The sequence below is a fragment of the Phyllopteryx taeniolatus genome, chromosome 18, assembly GCF_024500385.1.
Source record: "Phyllopteryx taeniolatus isolate TA_2022b chromosome 18, UOR_Ptae_1.2, whole genome shotgun sequence".
NCBI lineage: Eukaryota > Metazoa > Chordata > Actinopteri > Syngnathiformes > Syngnathidae > Phyllopteryx > Phyllopteryx taeniolatus.
Window position 1 is genome coordinate 3,312,651 of NC_084519.1, and position 25,152 is coordinate 3,337,802.

General features: G+C 45.9%; 5 protein-coding genes across 12 annotated transcripts in view; 1 reads left to right on the plus strand and 4 right to left on the minus strand.

The window, feature by feature from the left end:
• The window catches only part of LOC133467910 (uncharacterized), a 152,851-nt gene that overhangs the window by 69,157 nt on the left and 58,542 nt on the right, over positions 1–25,152 (plus strand). The gene's annotated exons all lie outside the window — the stretch shown is intronic.
• On the minus strand, positions 385–4,974 carry LOC133467913 (filaggrin-2-like). Of its 2 annotated transcripts, XM_061753077.1 has the most exons (4): positions 4,857–4,919; positions 4,705–4,770; positions 4,491–4,579; positions 385–2,145 (listed from the first exon to the last, which is right to left on the minus strand). In XM_061753077.1, exons 3-4 carry the CDS (start codon positions 4,564–4,566, stop codon positions 482–484), a joined length of 1,740 nt encoding a protein of 579 aa, XP_061609061.1. In that variant the 5' UTR covers positions 4,567–4,579; positions 4,705–4,770; positions 4,857–4,919; the 3' UTR covers positions 385–481. The 2 variants fall into 2 exon arrangements, with proteins under 2 accessions (XP_061609061.1, XP_061609060.1); XM_061753076.1 differs by lacking the exon at positions 4,491–4,579 and having other exon boundaries at positions 4,857–4,974.
• Positions 7,145–11,921, minus strand: LOC133467911 (LIM domain-containing protein A-like). Of its 2 annotated transcripts, XM_061753072.1 has the most exons (4): positions 11,785–11,921; positions 11,633–11,698; positions 11,419–11,507; positions 7,145–9,073 (listed from the first exon to the last, which is right to left on the minus strand). In XM_061753072.1, the coding sequence occupies exons 3-4, from the start codon at positions 11,492–11,494 to the stop codon at positions 7,242–7,244; spliced, it is 1,908 nt and encodes a 635-aa protein (XP_061609056.1). In that variant the 5' UTR covers positions 11,495–11,507; positions 11,633–11,698; positions 11,785–11,921; the 3' UTR covers positions 7,145–7,241. The 2 variants fall into 2 exon arrangements, with proteins under 2 accessions (XP_061609056.1, XP_061609055.1); XM_061753071.1 differs by lacking the exon at positions 11,419–11,507.
• Positions 14,073–18,798, minus strand: LOC133467912 (hornerin-like). Of its 2 annotated transcripts, none has more exons than XM_061753075.1 (3): positions 18,698–18,798; positions 18,456–18,611; positions 14,073–15,983 (listed from the first exon to the last, which is right to left on the minus strand). In XM_061753075.1, exon 3 carries the CDS (start codon positions 15,976–15,978, stop codon positions 14,170–14,172), a length of 1,809 nt encoding a protein of 602 aa, XP_061609059.1. In that variant the 5' UTR covers positions 15,979–15,983; positions 18,456–18,611; positions 18,698–18,798; the 3' UTR covers positions 14,073–14,169. The 2 variants fall into 2 exon arrangements, with proteins under 2 accessions (XP_061609059.1, XP_061609058.1); XM_061753074.1 differs by having other exon boundaries at positions 18,546–18,611; positions 18,698–18,792.
• On the minus strand, positions 20,897–23,834 carry LOC133467918 (hornerin-like). 3 transcript variants are annotated; one of them, XM_061753084.1, is made up of 3 exons: positions 23,562–23,799; positions 22,525–22,635; positions 20,897–22,081 (listed from the first exon to the last, which is right to left on the minus strand). In XM_061753084.1, exon 3 carries the CDS (start codon positions 22,074–22,076, stop codon positions 20,994–20,996), a length of 1,083 nt encoding a protein of 360 aa, XP_061609068.1. In that variant the 5' UTR covers positions 22,077–22,081; positions 22,525–22,635; positions 23,562–23,799; the 3' UTR covers positions 20,897–20,993. The 3 variants fall into 3 exon arrangements, with proteins under 3 accessions (XP_061609068.1, XP_061609066.1, XP_061609067.1); XM_061753082.1 differs by lacking the exon at positions 22,525–22,635 and having other exon boundaries at positions 23,714–23,834; XM_061753083.1 differs by lacking the exon at positions 22,525–22,635.

Consider the following 25,152-nt stretch of genomic DNA (forward strand, 5'->3'; position numbering starts at 1 on the left):
GCCATTTGTGTGGCACAGCTTGAAGCAGGCATCAGGTGGAGATTGCCCTGGCTCAAGCTGGAGGCCAGAACAAAAAAATAAGAAATTAAATTTTAAGTTTGTAAATCAACATGTACTTGAGCAGTGTAAATAAAGTTTCGACTATTTTTTTTTTGCCTCATCGTACCTCTTCCAGATTGCTTAATTTGTTCAAATCCAAAAATATTCTCTGCAAAGACTATGGGATCCCCCCCCCAAAATATTTTGTCACCTTTTTCATCCCCTTGGCATTTGCAAACTGATGGATTCATTTTATACTGAAACATTTCCACAATACTCCCATGTACCTGTAGTCTAGCATTCTTTTTAGCATACGCAATCACTTGAAACAGTTTTTCCCAAAAATAGTATTAAGGTAAAATGTTTTAATTGTCAGACAGATGTTACATGAAACAGAACAATGCCTTCAATCATGCTACAACCATCAGGACAACTGTACACTTCAAACATTCACAGTGAACACACCATCATCCATTCTGTCATTCTGGTAGCTGTTGCTCATGTCATCAGACATTTGAAGATGCTCACTCTGGTCGTGGCTGAAGGCATCGTTCTGTTGGCCCTTGCCGCTCATGTTGTGGCTCGGCTGGTCGTGGCTGAAGGCGTCGTTCTGTTGGCCCTTGCCGCTCATGTTGTGGCTCGGCTGGTCGTGGCTGAAGGCGTCATTCTTTTGGCCCTTGCCGCTCATGTTGTGGCTCGGCTGGTCGTGGCTGAAGGCGTCGTTCTTTTGGCCCTTGCCGCTCACGTTGTGGCTCGGATGGTCGTGGCTGAAGGCGTCGTTCTTTTGGCCCTTGCCGCTCATGTTGTGGCTCGGCTGGTCGTGGCTGAAGGCATCGTTCTTTTGGCCCTTGCCGCTCATGTTGTGGCTCGGCTGGTCGTGGCTGAAGGCGTCGTTCTTTTGGCCCTTGCCGCTCATGTTGTGGCTCGGCTGGTCGTGGCTGAAGTAGTCGTTCTGTTGGCCCTTGCCGCTCAAGTTGTGGCTCGGCTGGTCGTGGCTGAAGGCGTCATTCTTTTGGCCCTTGCCGCTCACGTTGTGGCTCGGCTGGTCGTGGCTGAAGGCGTCGTTCTTTTGGCCCTTGCCGCTCATGTTGTGGCTCGGCTGGTCGTGGCTGAAGGCGTCGTTCTTTTGGCCCTTGCCGCTCATGTTGTGGCTCGGCTGGTCGTGGCTGAAGGCGTCGTTCTTTTGGCCCTTGCCGCTCACGTTGTGGCTCGGCTGGTCGTGGCTGAAGGCGTCGTTCTTTTGGCCCTTGCCGCTCACGTTGTGGCTCGGCTGGTCGTGGCTGAAGGCGTCGTTCTTTTGGCCTTTGCCGCTCACGTTGTGGCTCGGCTGGTCGTGGCTGAAGACGTCGTTCTTTTGGCCTTTGCCGCTCACGTTGTGGCTCGGCTGGTCGTGGCTGAAGACGTCGTTCTTTTGGCCCTTGCCGCTCACGTTGTGGCTCGGCTGGTCGTGGCTGAAAGCGTCGTTCTTTTGGCCCTTGCCACTCACGTTGTGGCTCGGCTGGTCGTGGCTGAAGGCGTCGTTCTTTTGGCCCTTGCCGCTCACGTTGTGGCTCGGCTGGTCGTGGCTGAAGGCGTCGCTCTTTTGGCCCTTGCCGCTCACGTTGTGGCTCGGCTGGTCGTGGCTGAAGGCGTCGTTCTTTTGGCCCTTGCCGCTCACGTTGTGGCTCGGCTGGTCGTGGCTGAAGGCGTCGTTCTTTTGGCCTTTGCCGCTCATGTTGTGGCTCGGCTGGTCGTGGCTGAAGTAGTCGTTCTGTTGGCCCTTGCCGCTCATGTTGTGGCTCGGCTGGTCGTGGCTGAAGGCGTCGTTCTTTTGGCCCTTGCCGCTCATGTTGTGGCTCGGCTGGTCGTGGTTGAAGGCGTCGTTCTGTTGGCCCTTGCCGCTCATGTTCTGGCTCGGCTGGTCGTGGCTGAAGTAGTCGTTCTGTTGGCCCTTGCCGCTCATGTTGTGGCTCGGCTGGTCGTGGCTGAAGGCGTCATTCTTTTGGCCCTTGCCGCTCATGTTGTGGCTCGGCTGGTCGCGGCTGAAGGCGTCGCTCTTTTGGCCCTTGCCGCTCATGTTGTGGCCGAAGGAGTCGTTCTTCACATTGTCATCAAGTTCCATTTGTCCTTCAACGCCCCAACAAGGGAGAAAAATCCTACATTAGTTGTCAGTCAAAATTAAGAGTGATAGACTAAAGCAGTTTTTCTCCAACAACTGCCATCCATTTGTTAAATCTATGTAAAGGATTCATCTAACTGAGGGCACACGAACTCATGACCTTTGCATTCCGACCCCTGAACCCTAAACCAACAGACCAGGCCTACAAACCACTGGACATTTTAACTCAAGTGTACCAGTAAAACTAGATAAACCCCCACCCCCCCAGTGACTTCACGATAAAGACCTTTCAGTGTGGATAGCTAAATGACCGAAACTCTGAAAACCTCATGACCGACGTGGCAGTTCAGAATAATAGACAATGGATTAGTTAAACTGGCCTTCCATGAACCCACTGGAGAGTTTGAACCATAGGGCAGCCGTGGCCCAATGGTTAAGATCATCGCCTGCCACCGTGGGGGACCTAGGTTCAAAACACCGACGGGAGCATCTGCCAACATCCTCCGGACTCACGTCTGTGGTGTCCTTGAGCAAGACACCGATACCCCGAAATGCTCCCCGGGCGCTTCAGCTGCTCCCTGCTCCAGTGTGTTCCACTAACATGTGTATGTGTTCACTGTGATGGATTAAATGCAGAGAACAAATTTCGTGTGCATGCATGCATGCATGTTCATGACAATAAAAGATGATTCTTCTTCTTCAAGAGGCCCTGTGGTGACATTTTAACCTCCAGTAAGGTTACTTACTGTGAAGCAGCAGATCTGGGATCAGTTGTGGAGCACGAGTGAAGCCTGCTCGTACTTAAGAGTCACTGCAAGCTGAATTCCAATGACTGCAAGATTTAGTGCATTACATTCCTGCTTTCAAACATACAAACGCTGCATGAATGTTCCAAGCTTATATCGTGACGTCAATTACCGTTTCTAATACATGTCTACTGCCAAGTCTAAAAGGAACATGATTGTTTTAGCTCAGATGACACGACTGTCAATCATGGAACCTAAGTGACATGCTCCACCAAACAAAGGAAACTATCATTGCATTCGTTTACGATTTTGTGTGAGACAATGCAAAAGCTGGGAATTATTTTGATGTGCTGGGTTTTAGCCCACAAGTTTAGGATAAAATTCAGTAGTAGTTGTGGTTTATTCTCCCACACTGGTCTTTTGTCCCCTTCTTAAAAAGGTGAAAAAGCCATGACTTCTCACCTGGCTCTCGTTTCCCTGCTAAGCTCAAAAACCTTGGCGCCACCCAAAACCCCCTCTACCCCCTTACCCCACGAGGGTGGCAGAGCCTCATGGGCTCGGCCTGACAAAACCCTTCCCAGCCGATTAAACACTCCAGGCCAAAGAACGATCATCCTATTGAATGTAGCAAGCATTCTAGAGAACAGAGGGATAGGATTTTAATCACTTTTCCAAAAACAACTATAGAGAGACATGGGGCCCTATATGAGATACAGCTTTGATTGCAACATTTGCTTCAATTAGCGCGGAAGTAAACAGGAGTTTTAGCATTTTAAAATTGCTAAAAATGTGTAACGAGAACTACGTACTGTTGAATTGTGAATACATAGCGCTAAGCTTTTACACAATTGTGTTCTGTATCTTTTGGTGTTCGCCAAAACAATTGCCCAGTGATAACGTTGGGGTCCCCTTCCATACTATGTAAGATTGTAAAACCGTGACAAAATGTTTGCCATGTATAGTGAAAGCAGGGCTATGTGGTTTACATTGGTTACGCTTGACCAGTGACTTCCAACCTTTATGAAGCCAAGGAACATTTTACAATTTAAATATTTCACGGCACACCAAACAAAAATGTAAGAAAAAGTAGATCCATTACTGTATATACTTACTGTCATCTAATAGAAGAGCATTTATTCATTGCGTCTGTCACTATGCCTCACTGGCATAAATAGAAGAATAAAGAAACATTTCTTGGAAATAATTTTAAAATAAGTTTCAAAAAAAAAATGTAAACAAAAATTCCCATAGCACACCTGAACAGTGCTCACAGAACACCAATGTGCCCGGCACACTGGTTTGGAATCACTGCACTAGACCAATAAATTATGTTGGGCAATATCTGAATTTGAACATTATGTCTCAAGCTCTGATTTACAAAAATTTGTAAAGTTTTTTTTACTGAATACTTCTTCTCAGGTGGTTATTTGGAGTACTTTTTACATTTGATTTTAGAATTTACTCAAATACATTTCGACTACTTTGCTCATATAACTGAAGCTCAGTAATGAACTAAACAGGCTGTGATTTAACACCAAGTAAATTTAAACGTGAACTATTCAGTGCATAACACACACAGAGACACTTTCCTAAAGTAAAATGGGTACCTTGGCTCAATTCCAGGTTGTGAAAATAGAGTCCAAAACAAAGACTGGAGAAGTTCCAAAAACTCAAGTGAAACATCAGTGAGGCACATCTGTATCAAATAAACCAAGTCTTAAGATCACAAACAGATCTCACCCAAAGATAGACTACAGCATGCCCACAACCCTAGTGATGATAAGCAGTATAGAAAATAGATTGATGGAATAATGCTCCCACCTGGAACACCTTTTTGAACCAGAGCATTGGATGGACCTTGTTTAACCCCAGCTGTAAAACAAAGGCCTGCAGACACAAACTCATTTCAGTATTTAGAGATGCAAACATTCTGTTTCCAACACAAATACGGTTCAAGAAATTCTAATAACCACCTTTATCCAGCAAGACGGCATGCACCAAAACAACCACGAGCCAAACAACAGCCATCACTTCAGTGACAGTTGTTAAGAGGACTGACTCGAGGAGCTTTTATAGCAGGTGACAAGAGACCACAGCTGGTGCTCGTTGGCTCTAATTAGCACGAGCCATGCCGAGTCAACATAAAAAAAATTTTTTAAAATTCTACCCCAAAGGATACAGATTTACATATATGTTGAGCTCCTGGCTATTATATGAATATATCCAACACAAAGTATATTTATCGACCAAAGACATTTAGATTTTCTCTTTAAAGAATTGGATTCTGCATTTGATAAAAACCTGAAAAAAAGTAAACAAAGTTGCAAGCATTTTTGTGAGTCATGATTATAGTCGAGGAAGCATGGTAATGTATAGCATACATGCAAATCAGTCGCCTTTCGGTGAAATTCGCTGTTTTGAACTCAGAATAGGCCATTTATGTATATCGTAAAGATCCGATGAATTTTTCCTGGGGGGTGGTCTCGGTCGCTGTCATCAAATGCTGTTTCGTATTCCTTGAACACTGGCAGGTAGATCCATTCCACACATCCACCATCCACACACAGATGTAATTGTGAATATTACTCTGCGGCGGACTAATATGCGAGCACATTGGCCTGGGGTTCCGCCTGTGCGCCCGTGCTTTGGATAAGTAACTCATGATGGGCACGGCAGTTCTTTTGATTGTACTGAATCATTCGAATCATCCATCCATCCATTTTCTGAGCCGCTTCTCCTCACTCGGATCGCGGGCGTGCTGGAGCCTATCCCAGCTATCATCGGGCAGGAGGCGGGGTACACCCTGAACTGGTTGCCAGCCAATCGCAGGGCACACATAAACAGCAACATCAGTTTGTGTACATTCACATTTTATTTTGTATTACATTTTTTATTGATGTTCATGCTGTAGTAAAAAATAAAAAAATCTTGTTACGATTTACTCAGTACTGAATATTTTCTCTTTTTACTCTTACTCAAGTAATTTTTTGGAGGACTATGATTTACTTGGTGGACGACTGGTTAGCACATCTGCCTCACAGTTCTGAGGACCGGGGTTCAAATCCAGGCCCTGCCTGTGTGGAGTTTCCATGTTCTCCCCGTGCCTATGTGGGCTTTCTCCAGGCATGCCAGTTTCCTCCCACATACTAAAAGCATGCATGGTAGGTTGATTGAAGACTCCAAATTGCCTGTAGGTGAACGTGAATGGTTGTTTCTATGTGCCCTGCAATTGACTGGTGACCAGTTCAGGGTGTACCACACCTCTCGCCCGAAGATAGCTGGGATAGGCTCCAGCATGCCCGCGACCCTTGTGAGGAGAAGCGGTATGGAAAATTAAATGGCTGGATAATATTTACTCAAGTCACATTGTCAAGTAACAGTACTCTTACTTGAGGACAATGTATAGCTACTCTACCCACCTCTGGAGCGGACAGCCGCTATTGCAACTCTTACGTTTAAGCAACAATTTTGCTCACCAGATCAGAAATGTCGTATTTGTTGCGCTGGTCTTTTCGCATTGAGGTGCTGCGGCTCGTGGCACTGGTTGTGGTCCCAAGTGGAACCTCGAAGCACACGTTACATCGGCGAAGAGTCTATCCACTAGTACATTTTTTCTTCATGAGGAAAAACGGATACAGTTACCTTAATTTTACTCATGTTAGTGTTTAACATTAAGCAATGGAGCTCTAAGGATTGTGTCACAACAGAATGAACTTCAAATTCAGAAATGGCCAATAAAAACTGTAACACATTGTACTTATTTTCCGGGAGGATGCATTTGGGATTAGCTTTTGAAGTTGTAATAGTGAAAAAATGAAGTGGAACAATGATTTGAGCCAATTCTTTTCCAGAATGAGAGTGCTTAAAGAGGATGCCATTTGTGTGGCACAGCTTGAAGCAGGCATCAGGTGGAGTTTGCCCTGGCTCAAGCTGGAGGCCAGAACAAAAAAATAAGAAATTTAATTTTAAGTTTGTAAATCGACATCTACTTAAGCAGTGTAAATAAAGTTTCTCTACACGAAATTTTTTTTTTGCCTCATCGTACCTCTTCCAGATTGCTTAATTTGTTCAAATCCAAAAATAGTCTCTGCAAAGACTATGGGATCCCCCCCAAAATATTTTGTCACCTTTTTCATCCCCTTGGCATTTGCAAACTGATGGATTCGTTTTATACTGAAACATTTCCACAATACTCCCATGTACCTGTAGTCTAGCATTCTTTTTAGCATACACAATCACTTGAAACAGTTTTTCCCAAAAATAGTATTAAGGTAAAATGTTTTAATTGTCAGACAGATGTTACATGAAACAGAACAATGCCTTCAATCATGCTACAACCATCAGGACAACTGTACACTTCAAACATTCACAGTGAACACACCATCATCCATTCTGTCATTCTGGTAGCTGTTGCTCATGTCATCAGACATTTGAAGATGCTCACTCTGGTCGTGGCTGAAGGCATCGTTCTGTTGGCCCTTGCCGCTCATGTTGTGGCTCGGCTGGTCGTGGCTGAAGGCGTCGTTCTTTTGGCCCTTGCCGCTCATGTTGTGGCTCGGCTGGTCGTGGCTGAAGGCGTCGTTCTGTTGGTCCTTGCCGCTCACGTTGTGGCTCGGCTGGTCGTGGCTGAAGGCGTCGTTCTTTTGGCCCTTGCCGCTCACGTTGTGGCTCGGCTGGTCGTGGCTGAAGGCGTCGTTCTTTTGGCCCTTGCCGCTCACGTTGTGGCTCGGCTGGTCGTGGCTGAAGGCGTCGTTCTTTTGGCCCTTGCCGCTCATGTTGTGGCTCGGCTGGTCGTGGCTGAAGGCGTCGTTCTGTTGGCCCTTGCCGCTCATGTTGTGGCTCGGCTGGTCGTGGCTGAAGGCGTCGTTCTTTTGGCCCTTGCCGCTCAAGTTGTGGCTCGGCTGGTCGTGGCTGAAGGCGTCGTTCTTTTGGCCCTTGCCGCTCACGTTGTGGCTCGGCTGGTCGTGGCTGAAGGCGTCGTTCTTTTGGCCCTTGCCGCTCACGTTGTGGCTCGGCTGGTCGTGGCTGAAGGCGTCGTTCTTTTGGCCCTTGCCGCTCACGTTGTGGCTCGGCTGGTCGTGGCTGAAGGCGTCGTTCTTTTGGCCCTTGCCGCTCACGTTGTGGCTCGGCTGGTCGTGGCTGAAGGCGTCGTTCTTTTGGCCCTTGCCGCTCACGTTGTGGCTCGGCTGGTCGTGGCTGAAGGCGTCGTTCTTTTGGCCCTTGCCGCTCACGTTGTGGCTCGGCTGGTCGTGGCTGAAGTCGTCGTTCTTTTGGCCCTTGCCGCTCACGTTGTGGCTCGGCTGGTCGTGGCTGAAGGCGTCGTTCTTTTGGCCCTTGCCGCTCACGTTGTGGCTCGGCTGGTCGTGGCTGAAGGCGTCGTTCTTTTGGCCCTTGCCACTCACGTTGTGGCTCGGCTGGTCGTGGCTGAAGGCGTCGTTCTTTTGGCCCTTGCCGCTCATGTTGTGGCTCGGCTGGTCGTGGCTGAAGTAGTCATTCTGTTGGCCCTTGCCGCTCATGTTGTGGCTCGGCTGGTCGTGGCTGAAGGCGTCATTCTTTTGGCCCTTGCCGCTCATGTTGTGGCTCGGTTGGTCGTGGCTGAAGGAGTCGTTCTTTTGGCCCTTGCCGCTCATGTCGTGGCTGAAGGAGTCGTTCTTTTGGCCCTTGCCGCTCATGTTGTGGCTCGGCTGGTCGTGGCTGAAGGCGTCGTTCTGTTGGCCCTTGCCGCTCATGTTGTGGCTCGGCTGGTCGTGGCTGAAGGCGTCATTCTTTTGGCCCTTGCCGCTCATGTTGTGGCTCGGCTGGTCGTGGCTGAAGGCGTCGTTCTTTTGGCCCTTGCCGCTCACGTTGTGGCTCGGCTGGTCGTGGCTGAAGGCGTCATTCTTTTGACCCTTGCCGCTCACGTTGTGGCTCGGCTGGTCGTGGTTGAAGGCGTCGTTCTGTTGGCCCTTGCCGCTCATGTTCTGGCTCGGCTGGTCGTGGCTGAAGTAGTCGTTCTGTTGGCCCTTGCCGCTCATGTTGTGGCTCGGCTGGTCGTGGCTGAAGGCGTCATTCTTTTGGCCCTTGCCGCTCATGTTGTGGCTCGGCTGGTCGCGGCTGAAGGCGTCGCTCTTTTGGCCCTTGCCGCTCATGTTGTGGCCGAAGGAGTCGTTCTTCACATTGTCGCTCACATCGTCATCAAGTTCCATTTGTCCTTCAACGCCCCAACAAGGGAGAAAAATCCTACATTAGTTGTCAGTCAAAATTAAGAGTGATAGACTAAAGCAGTTTTTCTCCAACAACTGCCATCCATTTGTTAAATCTATGTAAAGGATTCATCTAACTGAGGGCACACGAACTCATGACCTTTGCATTCCGACCGCTGAACCCTAAACCAACAGACCAGGCCTACAAACCACTGGACATTTTAACTCAAGTGTACCAGTAAAACTAGATAAACCCCCACCCCCCCAGTGACTTCACGATAAAGACCTTTCAGTGTGGATAGCTAAATGACCGAAACTCTGAAAACCTCATGACCGACGTGGCAGTTCAGAATAATAGACAATGGATTAGTTAAACTGGCCTTCCATGAACCCACTGGAGAGTTTGAACCATAGGGCAGCCGTGGCCCAATGGTTAAGATCATCGCCTGCCACCGTGGGGGACCTAGGTTCAAAACACCGACGGGAGCATCTGCCAACATCCTCCGGACTCACGTCTGTGGTGTCCTTGAGCAAGACACCGATACCCCGAAATGCTCCCCGGGCGCTTCAGCTGCTCCCTGCTCCAGTGTGTTCCACTAACATGTGTATGTGTTCACTGTGATGGATTAAATGCAGAGAACAAATTTCGTGTGCATGCATGCATGCATGTTCATGACAATAAAAGATGATTCTTCTTCTTCAAGAGGCCCTGTGGTGACATTTTAACCTCCAGTAAGGTTACTTACTGTGAAGCAGCAGATCTGGGATCAGTTGTGGAGCACGAGTGAAGCCTGCTCGTACTTAAGAGTCACTGCAAGCTGAATTCCAATGACTGCAAGATTTAGTGCATTACATTCCTGCTTTCAAACATACAAACGCTGCATGAATGTTCCAAGCTTATATCGTGACGTCAATTACCGTTTCTAATACATGTCTACTGCCAAGTCTAAAAGGAACATGATTGTTTTAGCTCAGATGACACGACTGTCAATCATGGAACCTAAGTGACATGCTCCACCAAACAAAGGAAACTATCATTGCATTCGTTTACGATTTTGTGTGAGACAATGCAAAAGCTGGGAATTATTTTGATGTGCTGGGTTTTAGCCCACAAGTTTAGGATAAAATTCAGTAGTAGTTGTGGTTTATTCTCCCACACTGGTCTTTTGTCCCCTTCTTAAAAAGGTGAAAAAGCCATGACTTCTCACCTGGCTCTCGTTTCCCTGCTAAGCTCAAAAACCTTGGCGCCACCCAAAACCCCCTCTACCCCCTTACCCCACGAGGGTGGCAGAGCCTCATGGGCTCGGCCTGACAAAACCCTTCCCAGCCGATTAAACACTCCAGGCCAAAGAACGATCATCCTATTGAATGTAGCAAGCATTCTAGAGAACAGAGGGATAGGATTTTAATCACTTTTCCAAAAACAACTATAGAGAGACATGGGGCCCTATATGAGATACAGCTTTGATTGCAACATTTGCTTCAATTAGCGCGGAAGTAAACAGGAGTTTTAGCATTTTAAAATTGCTAAAAATGTGTAACGAGAACTACGTACTGTTGAATTGTGAATACATAGCGCTAAGCTTTTACACAATTGTGTTCTGTATCTTTTGGTGTTCGCCAAAACAATTGCCCAGTGATAACGTTGGGGTCCCCTTCCATACTATGTAAGATTGTAAAACCGTGACAAAATGTTTGCCATGTATAGTGAAAGCAGGGCTATGTGGTTTACATTGGTTACGCTTGACCAGTGACTTCCAACCTTTATGAAGCCAAGGAACATTTTACAATTTAAATATTTCACGGCACACCAAACAAAAATGTAAGAAAAAGTAGATCCATTACTGTATATACTTACTGTCATCTAATAGAAGAGCATTTATTCATTGCGTCTGTCACTATGCCTCACTGGCATAAATAGAAGAATAAAGAAACATTTCTTGGAAATAATTTTAAAATAAGTTTCAAAAAAAAAATGTAAACAAAAATTCCCATAGCACACCTGAACAGTGCTCACAGAACACCAATGTGCCCGGCACACTGGTTTGGAATCACTGCACTAGACCAATAAATTATGTTGGGCAATATCTGAATTTGAACGTTATGTCTCAAGCTCTGATTTACAAAAATTTGTAAAGTTTTTTTTACTGAATACTTCTTCTCAGGTGGTTATTTGGAGTACTTTTTACATTTGATTTTAGAATTTACTCAAATACATTTTGACTACTTTGCTCATATAACTGAAGCTCAGTAATGAACTAAACAGGCTGTGATTTAACACCAAGTAAATTTAAACGTGAACTATTCAGTGCATAACACACACAGAGACACTTTCCTAAAGTAAAATGGGTACCTTGGCTCAATTCCAGGTTGTGAAAATAGAGTCCAAAACAAAGACTGGAGAAGTTCCAAAAACTCAAGTGAAACATCAGTGAGGCACATCTGTATCAAATAAACCAAGTCTTAAGATCACAAACAGATCTCACCCAAAGATAGACTACAGCATGCCCACAACCCTAGTGATGATAAGCAGTATAGAAAATAGATTGATGGAATAATGCTCCCACCTGGAACACCTTTTTGAACCAGAGCATTGGATGGACCTTGTTTAACCCCAGCTGTAAAACAAAGGCCTGCAGACACAAACTCATTTCAGTATTTAGAGATGCAAACATTCTGTTTCCAACACAAATATGGTTCAAGAAATTCTAATAACCACCTTTATCCATCAAGACGGCATGCACCAAAACAACCACGAGCCAAACAACAGCCATCACTTCAGTGACAGTTGTTAAGAGGACTGACTCGAGGAGCTTTTATAGCAGGTGACAAGAGACCACAGCTGGTGCTCGTTGGCTCTAATTAGCACGAGCCATGCCGAGTCAACATAAAAATTTTTTTTAAAAATTCTACCCCAAAGGATACAGATTTACATATATGTTGAGCTCCTGGCTATTATATGAATATATCCAACACAAAGTATATTTATCGACCAAAGACATTTAGATTTTCTCTTTAAAGAATTGGATTCTGCATTTGATAAAAACCTGAAAAAAAGTAAACAAAGTTGCAAGCATTTTTGTGAGTCATGATTATAGTCGAGGAAGCATGGTAATGTATAGCATACATGCAAATCAGTCGCCTTTCGGTGAAATTCGCTGTTTTGAACTCAGAATAGGCCATTTATGTATATCGTATAGATCCGATGAATTTTTCCTGGGGGGTGGTCTCGGTCGCTGTCATCAAATGCTGTTTCGTATTCCTTGAACACTGGCAGGTAGATCCATTCCACACATCCGCCATCCACACACAGATGTAATTGTGAATATTACTCTGCGGCGGACTAATATGCGAGCACATTGGCCTGGGGTTCCGCCTGTGCGCCCGTGCTTTGGATAAGTAACTCATGATGGGCACGGCAGTTCTTTTGATTGTACTGAATCATTCGAATCATCCATCCATCCATTTTCTGAGCCGCTTCTCCTCACTCGGATCGCGGGCGTGCTGGAGCCTATCCCAGCTATCATCGGGCAGGAGGCGGGGTACACCCTGAACTGGTTGCCAGCCAATCGCAGGGCACACATAAACAGCAACATCAGTTTGTGTACATTCACATTTTATTTTGTATTACATTTTTTATTGATGTTCATGCTGTAGTAAAAAATAAAAAAATCTTGTTACGATTTACTCAGTACTGAATATTTTCTCTTTTTACTCTTACTCAAGTAATTTTTTGGAGGACTATGATTTACTTGGTGGACGACTGGTTAGCACATCTGCCTCACAGTTCTGAGGACCGGGGTTCAAATCCAGGCCCTGCCTGTGTGGAGTTTCCATGTTCTCCCCGTGCCTATGTGGGCTTTCTCCAGGCATGCCAGTTTCCTCCCACATACTAAAAGCATGCATGGTAGGTTGATTGAAGACTCCAAATTGCCTGTAGGTGAACGTGAATGGTTGTTTCTATGTGCCCTGCAATTGACTGGTGACCAGTTCAGGGTGTACCACACCTCTCGCCCGAAGATAGCTGGGATAGGCTCCAGCATGCCCGCGACCCTTGTGAGGAGAAGCGGTATGGAAAATTAAATGGCTGGATAATATTTACTCAAGTCACATTGTCAAGTAACAGTACTCTTACTTGAGGACAATGTATAGCTACTCTACCCACCTCTGGAGCGGACAGCCGCTATTGCAACTCTTACGTTTAAGCAACAATTTTGCTCACCAGATCAGAAATGTCGTATTTGTTGCGCTGGTCTTTTCGCATTGAGGTGCTGCGGCTCGTGGCACTGGTTGTGGTCCCAAGTGGAACCTCGAAGCACACGTTACATCGGCGAAGAGTCTATCCACTAGTACATTTTTTCTTCATGAGGAAAAACGGATACAGTTACCTTAATTTTACTCATGTTAGTGTTTAACATTAAGCAATGGAGCTCTAAGGATTGTGTCACAACAGAATGAACTTCAAATTCAGAAATGGCCAATAAAAACTGTAACGCATTGTACTTATTTTCCGGGAGGATGCATTTGGGATTAGCTTTTGAAGTTGTAATAGTGAAAAAATGAAGTGGAACAATGATTTGAGCCAATTCTTTTCCAGAATGAGAGTGCTTAAAGAGGATGCCATTTGTGTGGCACAGCTTGAAGCAGGCATCAGGTAGAGTTTGCCCTGGCTCAAGCTGGAGGCCAGAACAAAAAAATAAGAAATTTAATTTTAAGTTTGTAAATCGACATCTACTTAAGCAGTGTAAATAAAGTTTCTCTACACGAAATTTTTTTTTTGCCTCATCGTACCTCTTCCAGATTGCTTAATTTGTTCAAATCCAAAAATAGTCTCTGCAAAGACTATGGGATCCCCCCCAAAATATTTTGTCACCTTTTTCATCCCCTTGGCATTTGCAAACTGATGGATTCGTTTTATACTGAAACATTTCCACAATACTCCCATGTACCTGTAGTCTAGCATTCTTTTTAGCATACACAATCACTTGAAACAGTTTTTCCCAAAAATAGTATTAAGGTAAAATGTTTTAATTGTCAGACAGATGTTACATGAAACAGAACAATGCCTTCAATCATGCTACAACCATCAGGACAACTGTACACTTCAAACATTCACAGTGAACACACCATCATCCATTCTGTCATTCTGGTAGCTGTTGCTCATGTCATCAGACATTTGAAGATGCTCACTCTGGTCGTGGCTGAAGGCATCGTTCTGTTGGCCCTTGCCGCTCATGTTGTGGCTCGGCTGGTCGTGGCTGAAGGCGTCGTTCTTTTGGCCCTTGCCGCTCATGTTGTGGCTCGGCTGGTCGTGGCTGAAGGCGTCGTTCTGTTGGCCCTTGCCGCTCATGTTGTGGCTCGGCTGGTCGTGGCTGAAGGCGTCGTTCTTTTGGCCCTTGCCGCTCACGTTGTGGCTCGGCTGGTCGTGGCTGAAGGCGTCATTCTTTTGGCCCTTGCCGCTCACGTTGTGGCTCGGCTGGTCGTGGCTGAAGGCGTCGTTCTTTTGGCCCTTGCCGCTCATGTTGTGGCTCGGCTGGTCGTGGCCGAAGTAGTCATTCTGTTGGCCCTTGCCGCTCATGTTGTGGCTCGGCTGGTCGTGGCTGAAGGCGTCATTCTTTTGGCCCTTGCCGCTCATGTTGTGGCTCGGCTGGTCGTGGCTGAAGGCGTCGTTCTTTTGGCCCTTGCCGCTCATGTTGTGGCTCGGCTGGTCGTGGCTGAAGTAGTCGTTCTGTTGGCCCTTGCCGCTTATGTTGTGGCTCGGCTGGTCGTGGCTGAAGGCGTCGTTCTTTTGGCCCTTGCCGCTCATGTTGTGGCTCGGCTGGTCGTGGCTGAAGGCGTCGTTCTTTTGGCCCTTGGCACTCATGTTGTGGCTCGGCTGGTCGTGGCTGAAGGCGTCGTTCTTTTGGCCCTTGCCGCTCATGTTGTGGCTCGGCTGGTCGTGGCTGAAGTAGTCATTCTGTTGGCCCTTGCCGCTCATGTTGTGGCTCGGCTGGTCGTGGCTGAAGGCGTCATTCTTTTGGCCCTTGCCGCTCATGTTGTGGCTCGGTTGGTCGTGGCTGAAGGAGTCGTTCTTTTGGCCCTTGCCGCTCATGTCGTGGCTGAAGGAGTCGTTCTTTTGGCCCTTGCCGCTCATGTTGTGGCTCGGCTGGTCGTGGCTGAAGGCGTCGTTCTGTTGGCCCTTGCCGCTCATGTTGTGGCTCGGCTGGTCGTGGCTGAAGGCGTCATTCTTTTGGCCCTTGCCGCTCATGTTGTGGCTCGGCTGGTCGTGGCTGAAGGCGTCGTTCTTTTGGCCCTTGCCGCTCACGTTGTGGCTCGGCTGGTCGTGGCTGAAGGCGTCATTCTTTTGGCCCTTGCCGCTCACGTTGTGGCTCGGCTGGTCGTGGCTGAAGGCGTCGTTCTTTTGGCCCTTGCCGCTCATGTTGTGGCTCGGCTGGTCGTAGCTGAAGTAGTCGTTCTGTTGGCCCTTGCCGCTCATGTTGTGGCTCGGCTGGTCGTGGCTGAAGGCGTCATTCTTTTGACCCTTGCCGCTCACGTTGTGGCTCGGCTGGTCGTGGCTGAAGGCGTCGTTCTTTTGGCCCTTGGCACTCATGTTGTGGCTCGGCTGGTCGTGGCTGAAGGCGTCATTCTTTTGGCCCTTGCCGCTCATGTTGTGGCTCGGCTGGTCGTGGCTGAAGTAGTCGTTCTTTTGGCCCTTGCCGCTCATGTTGTGGCTCGGCTGGTCGTGGCTGAAGGCGTCGTTCTGTTGGCCCTTGCCGCTCATGTTCTGGCTCGGCTGGTCGTGGCTGAAGGAGTCGTTCTTTTGGCCCTTGCCGCTCTTGTGGCTGTAGGAGTCGTTCTGTTGGCCCTTGCCGCTCATGTTGTGGCCGAAGGAGTCGTTCTTCACATTGTCGCTCACATCGTCATCAAGTTCCATTTGTCCTTCAACGCCCCAACAAGGGAGAAAAATCCTACATTAGTTGTCAGTCAAAATTAAGAGTGATAGACTAAAGCAGTTTTTCTCCAACAACTGCCATCCATTTGTTAAATCTATGCAAAGGATTCATCTAACTGAGGGCACACGAACTCATGACCTTTGCATTCCGACCCCTGAACCCTAAGCCAACAGACCAGGCCTACAAACCACTGGCCATTTTAACTCAAGTGTACCAGTAAAACTAGATAAACCCCCACCCCCCCAGTGACTTCACGATAAAGACCTTTCACTGTGGATAGCTAAATGACCGAAACTCTGAAAACCTCATGACCGTGGCAGTTCAGAATAATAGACAATGGATTAGTTAAACTGGCCTTCCATGAACCCACTGGAGAGTTTGAACCATAGGGCAGCCGTGGCCCAATGGTTAAGATCATCGCCTGCCACCATGGGGGACCTAGGTTCAAAACCCCGACGGGACCATCCGCCAACATCCTCCGGACTCACGGCTGTGGTGTCCTTGAGCAAGACACCGATACCCCGAAATGCTCCCCGGGCGCTTCAGCTGCCCCCTGCTCCAGTGTGTTCCACTAACATGTGTATGTGTTCACTGTGATGGATTAAATGCAGAGAACAAATTTCATGTGCATGCATGTTCATGACAATAAAAGATGATTCTTCTTCAAGAGCCCCTGTGGTGACATTTTAACCTCCAGTAAGGTTACTTACTGGGAAGCAGCAGATCTGGGATCAGCTGTGGAGCACGAGTGAAGCCTGCTCGTACTTAAGAGTCACTGCAAGCTGAATTCCAATGACTGCAAGATTTAGTGCATTAAATTCCTGCTTTCAAACATACAAACGCTGCATGAATGTTCCAAGCTTATATCGTGACGTCAATTACCGTTTCTTATACATGTCTACTGCCAAGTCTAAAAAGAACATGATTGTTTTAGCTCAGATGACACGACTGTCAATCATGGAACCTAAGTGACATGCGCCACCAAACAAAGGAAACTATCATTGCATTCGTTAACGATTTTGTGTGAGACAATGCAAAAGCTGGGAATTATTTTGATGTGCTGGGTTTTAGCCCACAAGTTTAGGATACAATTCAGTAGTAGTTGTGGTTTATTCTCCCACACTGGTCTTTTGTCCCCTTCTTAAAAAGGTGAAAAAGCCATGACTTCTCACCTGGCTCTCGTTTCCCTGCTAAGCTCAAAAACCTTGGCGCCACCCAAAACCCCCTCTACCCCATTACCCCACGAAGTTGGCAGAGCCTCATGGGCTCGGCCTGACAAAACCCTTCCCAGCCGATTAAACACTCCAGGCCAAAGAACGATCATCCTATTGAATGTAGCAAGCATTCTAGAGAACAGAGGGATAGGGTTTTAATCACTTTTCCAAAAACAACTATAGAGAGACATGGCGCCCTATATGAGATACAGCTTTGATTGCAACATTTGCTTCAATTAGCGCAGAAGTAAACAGGAGTTTTAGCATTTTAAAATTGCTAAAAATGTGTAACGAGAACTACGTACTGTTGAATTGTGAATACATAGCGCTAAGCTTTTACACAATTGTGTTCTGTATCTTTTGGTGTTAGCCAAAACAATTGCCCAGTGATAACGTTGGGGTCCCCTTCCATACTATGTAAGATTGTAAAACCGTGACAAAATGTTTGCCATGTATAGTGAAAGCAGGGGTATGTGGTTTACATTGGTTACGCTTGACCAGTGACTTCCAACCTGTATGAAGCCAAGGAACATTTTACAATTTAAATATTTCACGGCACACCAAACAAAAATGTAAGAAAAAGTAAACCATTACTGTATATACTTACTGTCATCTAATAGAAGAGCATTTATTCATTGCGTCTGTCACTATGCCTCACTGGCATAAAGAGAAGAATAAAGAAACATTTCTTGGAAATAATTTTAAAATAAGTTTAAAAAAAATTTAAACAAAAATTCCCATAGCACACCTGAACAGTGCTCACAGAACACCAACGTGCCCGGCACACTGGTTTGGAATCACTGCACTAGACCAATAAATTATGTTGGGCAATATCTGAATTTGAACATTGTCTCTAGCTCTGATTTACAAAAATTTTTATATATATATATATTTTTTTTTTACTGAATACTTCTGCTAAGGTGGTTATTTGGAGTACTTTTTACCTTTGGTTTATTTAGAATTTACTCAAATACATTTCGACTACTTTGCTCATATAACTGAAGCTCTGTAATTAACTAAACAGGCTGTGATTTAACACCAAGTAAATTTAAAAGTGAACTTTTCAGTGCATAACACACACGCAAACACTTTCCTAAAGTAAAATGGGTACCTTGGCTCAATTTCAGGTTGTGAAAATAGAGTGCAAAACAAAGACTGGAGAAGTTCCAAAAACTCAAGTGAAATATCAGTGAGGCACATCTGTATCAAATAAACCAAGTCTTAAGATCACAAACAGAACTCACCCAAAGATAGCTAGGATAGAATACAGCATGCCCACAACCCTAGTGATGATAAGCAGTATAGAAAATAGATTGATGGAATAATGCTCCCACCTGGAACACCTTTTTTAACCAGAGGATTGGATGCACCTTGTTTAACCCCAGCTGTAAAACAAAGGCCTGCAGACACAAACTCATTTCAGTAATTAGAGGTGCAAACATTCTGTTTCCAACACATATATGGTTCAAGAAATGCTAATAACCACCTTTATCCATCAAGACAGCATGCACCAAAACAACCACGAGCCAAACAACAGCCATCGCTTCAGTGACAGTTGTTAAGAGGACTGACTCGAGGAGCTTTTATAGCAGGTGACAAGAGCCCACAGCTGGTGCTCGTTGGCTCTAATTAGCACGACCCATGCCGAGTCAACATAAAAAAAATAATAATAAAATTCTACCCCAAAGGATTTTCTCTTTAAAGAATTGGATTCTTCATTTGATAAAAACCTGAAAAAAAGTAAACAAAGTAGCAAGCATTTTTGTGAGTCATGATTATAGTCGAGGAAGCATGGTAATGTATAGCATTCATGCAAATCAGTCGCCTTTCGGTGAAATTCGCTGTTTTGAACTCAGAATAGGCCATTTATGTATATCGTATAGATCCGATGAATTTTTCCTGGGGGGTGGTCTCTGTCGCTGTCATCATATGCTGTTTCGTATTCCTTGAACACTGGCAGGTAGCTCCATTCCACACATCCACCATCCACACACAGATGTAATTGTGAATATTACTCTGCGGCGGACTAATATGCGAGGACATTGGCCTGGGGTTCCGCCTGTGCGCCCGTGCTTTGGATAAGTCACTCATGATGGGCACGGCAGTTCTTTTGATTGTACTGAATCATTCGAATCATCCATCCATCCATTTTCTGAGCCACTTCTCCTCACTAGGGTCGCGGGCGTGCTGGAGCCTATCCCAGCTATCATCGGGCAGGAGGCGGGGTACACCCTGAACTGGTTGCCAGCCAATCGCAGGGCACACATAAACAGCAACATCAGTTTGTGTACATTCACATTTTATTTTGTATTTAATTTTTTATTGATGTTCATGCTGTAGTAAAAAATAAAAAAATCTTGTTACGATTTACTCAGTACTGAATATTTTCTCTTTTTACTCTTACTCAAGTAATTTTTTGGAGGACTATGATTTACTTGGTGGACGACTGGTTAGCACATCTGCCTCACAGTTCTGAGGACCGGGGTTCAAATCCAGGCCCTGCCTGTGTGGAGTTTCCATGTTCTCCCCGTGCCTATGTGGGCTTTCTCCAGGCATGCCAGTTTCCTCCCACATACCAAAAGCATGCATGGCAGGTTGATTGAAGACTCCAAATTGCCTGTAGGTGAACGTGAATGGTTGTTTCTATGTGCCCTGCAATTGACTGGTGACCAGTTCAGGGTGTACCACACCTCTCGCCCGAAGATAGCTGGGATAGGCTCCAGCATGCCCGCGACCCTTGTGAGGGGAAGCGGTATGGAAAATTAAATGGCTGGATAATATTTACTCAAGTCACATTGTCAAGTAACAGTACTCTTACTTGAGGACAATGTATAGCTACTCTACCCACCTCTGGAGCGGACAGCCGCTATTGCAACTCTTACGTTTAAGCAACAATTTTGCTCACCAGATCAATGTATTTGTTGCGCTGGTCTTTTCGCATTGAGGTGCTGCGGCTCGTGGCACTGGTTGTGGTCCCAAGTGGAACCTCGAAGCACACGTTACATCGGCGAAGAGTCTTTCCGCTAGTACATTTTGTCTTTATTAGGAAACGCGGCTACAGTTACCTTAATTTTACTCATGTTAGTGTTTAACATTAAGCAATGGAGCTCTAAGGATTGTGTCACAACAGAATGAACCTCAAATTCAGAAATGGCCAATAAAAACTGTAACGCATTGTACTTATTTTCCGGGAGGATGCATTTGGGATTAGCTTTTGAAGTTGTAATAGTGAAAAAATGAAGTGGAACAATGATTAGAGCCAATTCTTTTCCAGAATGAGAGTGCTTAAAGAGGATGCCATTTGTGTGGCACAGCTTGAAGCAGGCATCAGGTGGAGTTTGCCCTGGCTCAAGCTGGAGGCCAGAACAAAAAAAATAAGAAATTTAATTTTAAGTTTGTAAATCGACATCTACTTAAGCAGTGTAAATAAAGTTTCTCTACACGAAATTTTTTTTTTGCCTCATCGTACCTCTTCCAGATTGCTTAATTTGTTCAAATCCAAAAATATTCTCTGCAAAGACTATGGGATCCCCCCCAAAATATTTTGTCACCTTTTTCATCCCCTTGGCATTTGCAAACTGATGGATTCATTTTATACTGAAACATTTCCACAATACTCCCATGTACCTGTAGTCTAGCATTCTTTTTAGCATACACAATCACTTGAAACAGTTTTTCCCAAAAATTGTATTAAGGTAAAATGTTTTAATTGTCAGACAGATGTTACATGAAACAGAACAAAGCCTTCAATCATGCTACAACCATCAGGACAACTGTACACTTCAAACATTCACAGTGAACACACCATCATCCATTCTGTCATTCTGGTAGCTGTTGCTCATGTCATCAGACATTTGAAGATGCTCACTCTGGTCGTGGCTGAAGGGATCGTTCTGTTGGCCCTTGCCGCTCATGTTGTGGCTCGGCTGGTCGTGGCTGAAGGCGTCGTTCTTTTGGCCCTTGCCGCTCATGTTGTGGCTCGGCTGGTCGTGGCTGAAGGCGTCATTCTTTTGGCCCTTGCCGCTCATGTTGTGGCTCGGCTGGTCGTGGCTGAAGGCGTCGTTCTGTTGGCCCTTGCCGCTCATGTTGTGGCTCGGCTGGTCGTGGCTGAAGGCGTCGTTCTTTTGGCCCTTGCCGCTCATGTTGTGGCTCGGCTGGTCGTAGCTGAAGTAGTCGTTCTGTGGGCCCTTGCTGCTCATGTTGTGGCTCGGCTGGTCGTGGCTGAAGGCGTCATTCTTTTGGCCCTTGCCGCTCACGTTGTGGCTCGGCTGGTCGTGGCTGAAGGCGTCGTTCTTTTGGCCCTTGGCACTCATGTTGTGGCTCGGCTGGTCGTGGCTGAAGGCGTCGTTCTTTTGGCCCTTGCCGCTCATGTTGTGGCTCGGCTGGTCGTGGCTGAAGTAGTCGTTCTGTTGGCCCTTGCCGCTCATGTTGTGGCTCGGCTGGTCGTGGCTGAAGGCGTCGTTCTTTTGGCCCTTGCCGCTCATGTTGTGGCTCGGCTGGTCGTGGCTGAAGGCGTCGTTCTGTTGGCCCTTGCCGCTCATGTTCTGGCTCGGCTGGTCGTGGCTGAAGTAGTCGTTCTGTTGGCCCTTGCCGCTCATGTTGTGGCTCGGCTGGTCGTGGCTGAAGAAGTCATTCTTTTGGCCCTTGCCGCTCATGTTGTGGCTCGGCTGGTCGCGGCTGAAGGAGTCGTTCTTTTGGCCCTTGCCGCTCATGTTGTGGCTCGGCTGGTCGTGGCTGAAGGAGTCGTTCTTTTGGCCCTTGCCGCTCTTGTGGCTGTAGGAGTCGTTCTGTTGGCCCTTGCCGCTCATGTTGTGGCCGAAGGAGTCGTTCTTCACATTGTCGCTCACATCGTCATCAAGTTCCATTTGTCCTTCAACGCCCCAACAAGGGAGAAAAATCCTACTTTAGTTGTCAGTCAAAATTAAGAGTGATAGACTAAAGCAGTTTTTCTCCAACAACTTCCATCCATTTGTTAAATCTATGTAAAGGATTCATCTAACTGAGGGCACACGAACTCATGACCTTTGCATTCCGACCCCTGAACCCTAAACCAACAGACCAGGCCTACAAACCACTGGACATTTTAACTCAAGTGTACCAGTAAAACTAGATAAACCCCCACCCCCCCAGTGACTTCACGATAAAGACCTTTCAGTGTGGATAGCTAAATGACCGAAACTCTGAAAACCTCATGACCGACGTGGCAGTTCAGAATAATAGACAATGGATTAGTTAAACTGGCCTTCCATGAACCCACTGGAGAGTTTGAAGAGGCCCTGTGGTGACATTTTAACCTCCAGTAAGGTTACTTACGGTGAAGCAGCAGATCTGGGATCAGCTGTGGAGCACGAGTGAAGCCTGCTCGTACTTAAGAGTCACTGCAAGCTGAATTCCAATGACTGCAATATTTAGTGCATTAAATTCCTGCTTTCAAACATACAAACGCTGCATGAATGTTCCAAGCTTATATCGTGACGTCAATTACCGTTTCTTATACATGTCTACTGCCAAGTCTGAAAAGAACATGATTGTTTTTGCTCAGATGACACGACTGTGTCAATCATGGAACCTAAGTGACATGCTCCACCAAACAAAGGAAACCATCATTGCATTCGTTAACGATTTTGTGTGAGACAATGCAAAAGCTTGGGATTATTTTGATGTACTGGGTTTTAGCCCACATAAAAGTTTAGGATGAAATTTAATAGTATGTGTGGTCTATTCTCCCACACTGGTCTTTTGTCCCCTTAAAAAAGTGAAAAAGCCATGACTTCTCATCTGGCTCTCGTTTCCCTGCTAAGCTCAAAAACCTTGGCGCCACCCAAAACCCCTCTGCCCCCTTACCCCACTAGGGTGGCAAAGTTGCATGGGCTCGGCCTGACAAAACCCTTCCCAGCCGATTTAACACTCTCCAGGCCAAATAACTATCATCCTATTGAATGTAGCAAGCATTCTAGAGAACAAAGGGAAAGGGTTTTATTCACTTCTCCAAAAACTATAGAGAGACATGGTGCCCTATATGATTGCAACATTTGCTTCTATTAGCACATAAATGAGTTTACGCTGACCCCACTTTTCAAATAACACTTTTATCCAAATCAATATACACTACACGTGAGAGGCAGCACAATTAAATGCACTTCATCTTGCTGGCAGATGGTAAAATAACCTGTGCATTCACCAGGCCAAAACTCAAATGAAACATCATTGTGAGGCACATCTGTAGCAAATAAACCAAGTCTTAAGATCACAAACAGATCTCAGTCAAAGAAAGCTATGATAGACTCCAGCATGCCCACAACTATAGTGATTATAAGCTGTACAGAAAATAGATGGAATTATGCTCCCACCTGGAACACCTTTTTTAACCGGAGCATTGGACTCATCTTGTTTAACCCGAGCTGGAAAACAAAGGCCTGAAGACACAAGCTCATTCCAGTATTTGGAGATGCAAACATTCTGTTTCCAACACAAATGTGGTTCAAGAAATGCTAATAAACACCTTTAGCCAGCAAACCAGCATACACAAAAAAAATAACCAAGAAACAAACAGCAGCCATCACTTCATTGCCAGTTGTTAAGTGGACTGACGAGAGGAGCTTTTATAGCAGGTGACAAGAGACCACAGCTGGTGCTCGTTGACTTTAATTAGCACTAGCCATGCCGAGTCAACATAAAAAAATAAAAAAAATTCTACCCCAAATGATACAGATTTAAATATATGTTGAGCTCCTGGCTATTATATGAACATATCCAACACAAAGTATATTTATCGACCAAAAACATTTGGATTTTCTCTTTAAAGAATTGGATTCTGCATTTGCTAAAAACTTGAAGAAAAAAAGTAAACAAAGTAGCTAGCATTTTTGTGAGTTTTAATTAGAGATTCATGTCGAGGAAGCATGGTGATGTATAGCATACGTGCAAATCAGTCGCCTTTCGGTGTAATTTGCTGTTTTGAACTCAGAATAGGTCATTTACGTGAATCGTATAGATCCGATGAGTTTTTCCTGGGTTGGGGGGTAGCTGTCGTCATATGCTATTCGCATTCCATGAACACTGGCAGGTTGATCCATTCCACACATCCACCATCCACACACAGATGTAATTTTGAATATTACTCTGCAGCGGACTAATATGCGAGCGCATTGGCCTGAGGTTCCATCTGTGCGCTCGTGACCTGCTTTGGATAAGTCACTCATGATGGGCACGGCAGTAATTTTGATTGTACTGAATCATTCGAATCATCCCTCCATCCATTTTCTGAGCCGCTTATCCCCACAAGGGTCGCGGGAGTGCTTGAGGTTATCCCAGCTATCATCGGGCAGGAGGCGGGGTACACCCTGAACTGGTTGCCAGCCAATCGCAGTGCACACATAAACAAACAACCATTCGCACACACGGGAAATTTAGAGTCGTCAATTGACCTACCATGAATGTGTTTGGGATGTGGGAGGAAACCGGAGTGCCTGAAGAAAACCCACGCAGGCACATGGAGAACATGCAAACTCCACACAAGCGAGGCCGGGGGATTGAACCACAGTCCTCAGAACTGTGAGGCAGACGCTCTAACCAGTAGAACACCGTGCCGCCCATTCGAATCAGTCATTTAAAAAGATTTGTTGAAAAGATTCTTTCACTTTTTTTTACTTCTACTCCGATCTAAATGTTGCTCGCTACTTTTAGTTATCAATTATTGCTTATTTATCAACTATTTCATGCGCGAGACTACTACTTCGACTTCCGCATCGGGCGCTATTTTCGTCATCTAATTTAAGTGCCTGTGACGGTTAAGTCAAGTTCACCAATCAAACAACACAAGAAAGTCACATGACCTCACACAACATCTTGGCTTCCCAGACATAGGTATTCACTCTAGATAAGTCTGTCCCGTTGGTCGTCGTGTGTACGTGGCGGCTATCTTGGGAAGGTCATTGTTAC

Bases quoted from the DNA above. Each gene is read 5' to 3' on its own strand.
- LOC133467913 (XM_061753076.1), bottom strand. From the start codon at position 4,911: ATGGCTGTTGTTTGGCTCGTGGTTGTTTTGGTGCATGCCGTCTTGCTG. The intron at 4,771-4,856 runs GTGGTTATTAGA...TTGTGTCTGCAG, and splicing joins TGCCGTCTTGCTGGATAAAG to GCCTTTGTTTTACAGCTGGG. The intron at 2,146-4,704 runs GTGGGAGCATTA...GGGGCGTTGAAG, and splicing joins GGTTCAAAAAGGTGTTCCAG to GACAAATGGAACTTGATGAC.
- LOC133467911 (XM_061753071.1), bottom strand. From the start codon at position 11,839: ATGGCTGTTGTTTGGCTCGTGGTTGTTTTGGTGCATGCCGTCTTGATG. The intron at 11,699-11,784 runs GTGGTTATTAGA...TTGTGTCTGCAG, and splicing joins TGCCGTCTTGATGGATAAAG to GCCTTTGTTTTACAGCTGGG. The intron at 9,074-11,632 runs GTGGGAGCATTA...GGGGCGTTGAAG, and splicing joins GGTTCAAAAAGGTGTTCCAG to GACAAATGGAACTTGATGAC.
- LOC133467912 (XM_061753074.1), bottom strand. From the start codon at position 18,752: ATGGCTGTTGTTTGGCTCGTGGTTGTTTTGGTGCATGCTGTCTTGATG. The intron at 18,612-18,697 runs GTGGTTATTAGC...TTGTGTCTGCAG, and splicing joins TGCTGTCTTGATGGATAAAG to GCCTTTGTTTTACAGCTGGG. The intron at 15,984-18,545 runs GTGGGAGCATTA...GGGGCGTTGAAG, and splicing joins GGTTAAAAAAGGTGTTCCAG to GACAAATGGAACTTGATGAC.
- LOC133467918 (XM_061753082.1), bottom strand. From the start codon at position 23,771: ATGGCTGCTGTTTGTTTCTTGGTTATTTTTTTTGTGTATGCTGGTTTG. The intron at 22,082-23,713 runs GTGTTTATTAGC...GGGGCGTTGAAG, and splicing joins TGCTGGTTTGCTGGCTAAAG to GACAAATGGAACTTGATGAC.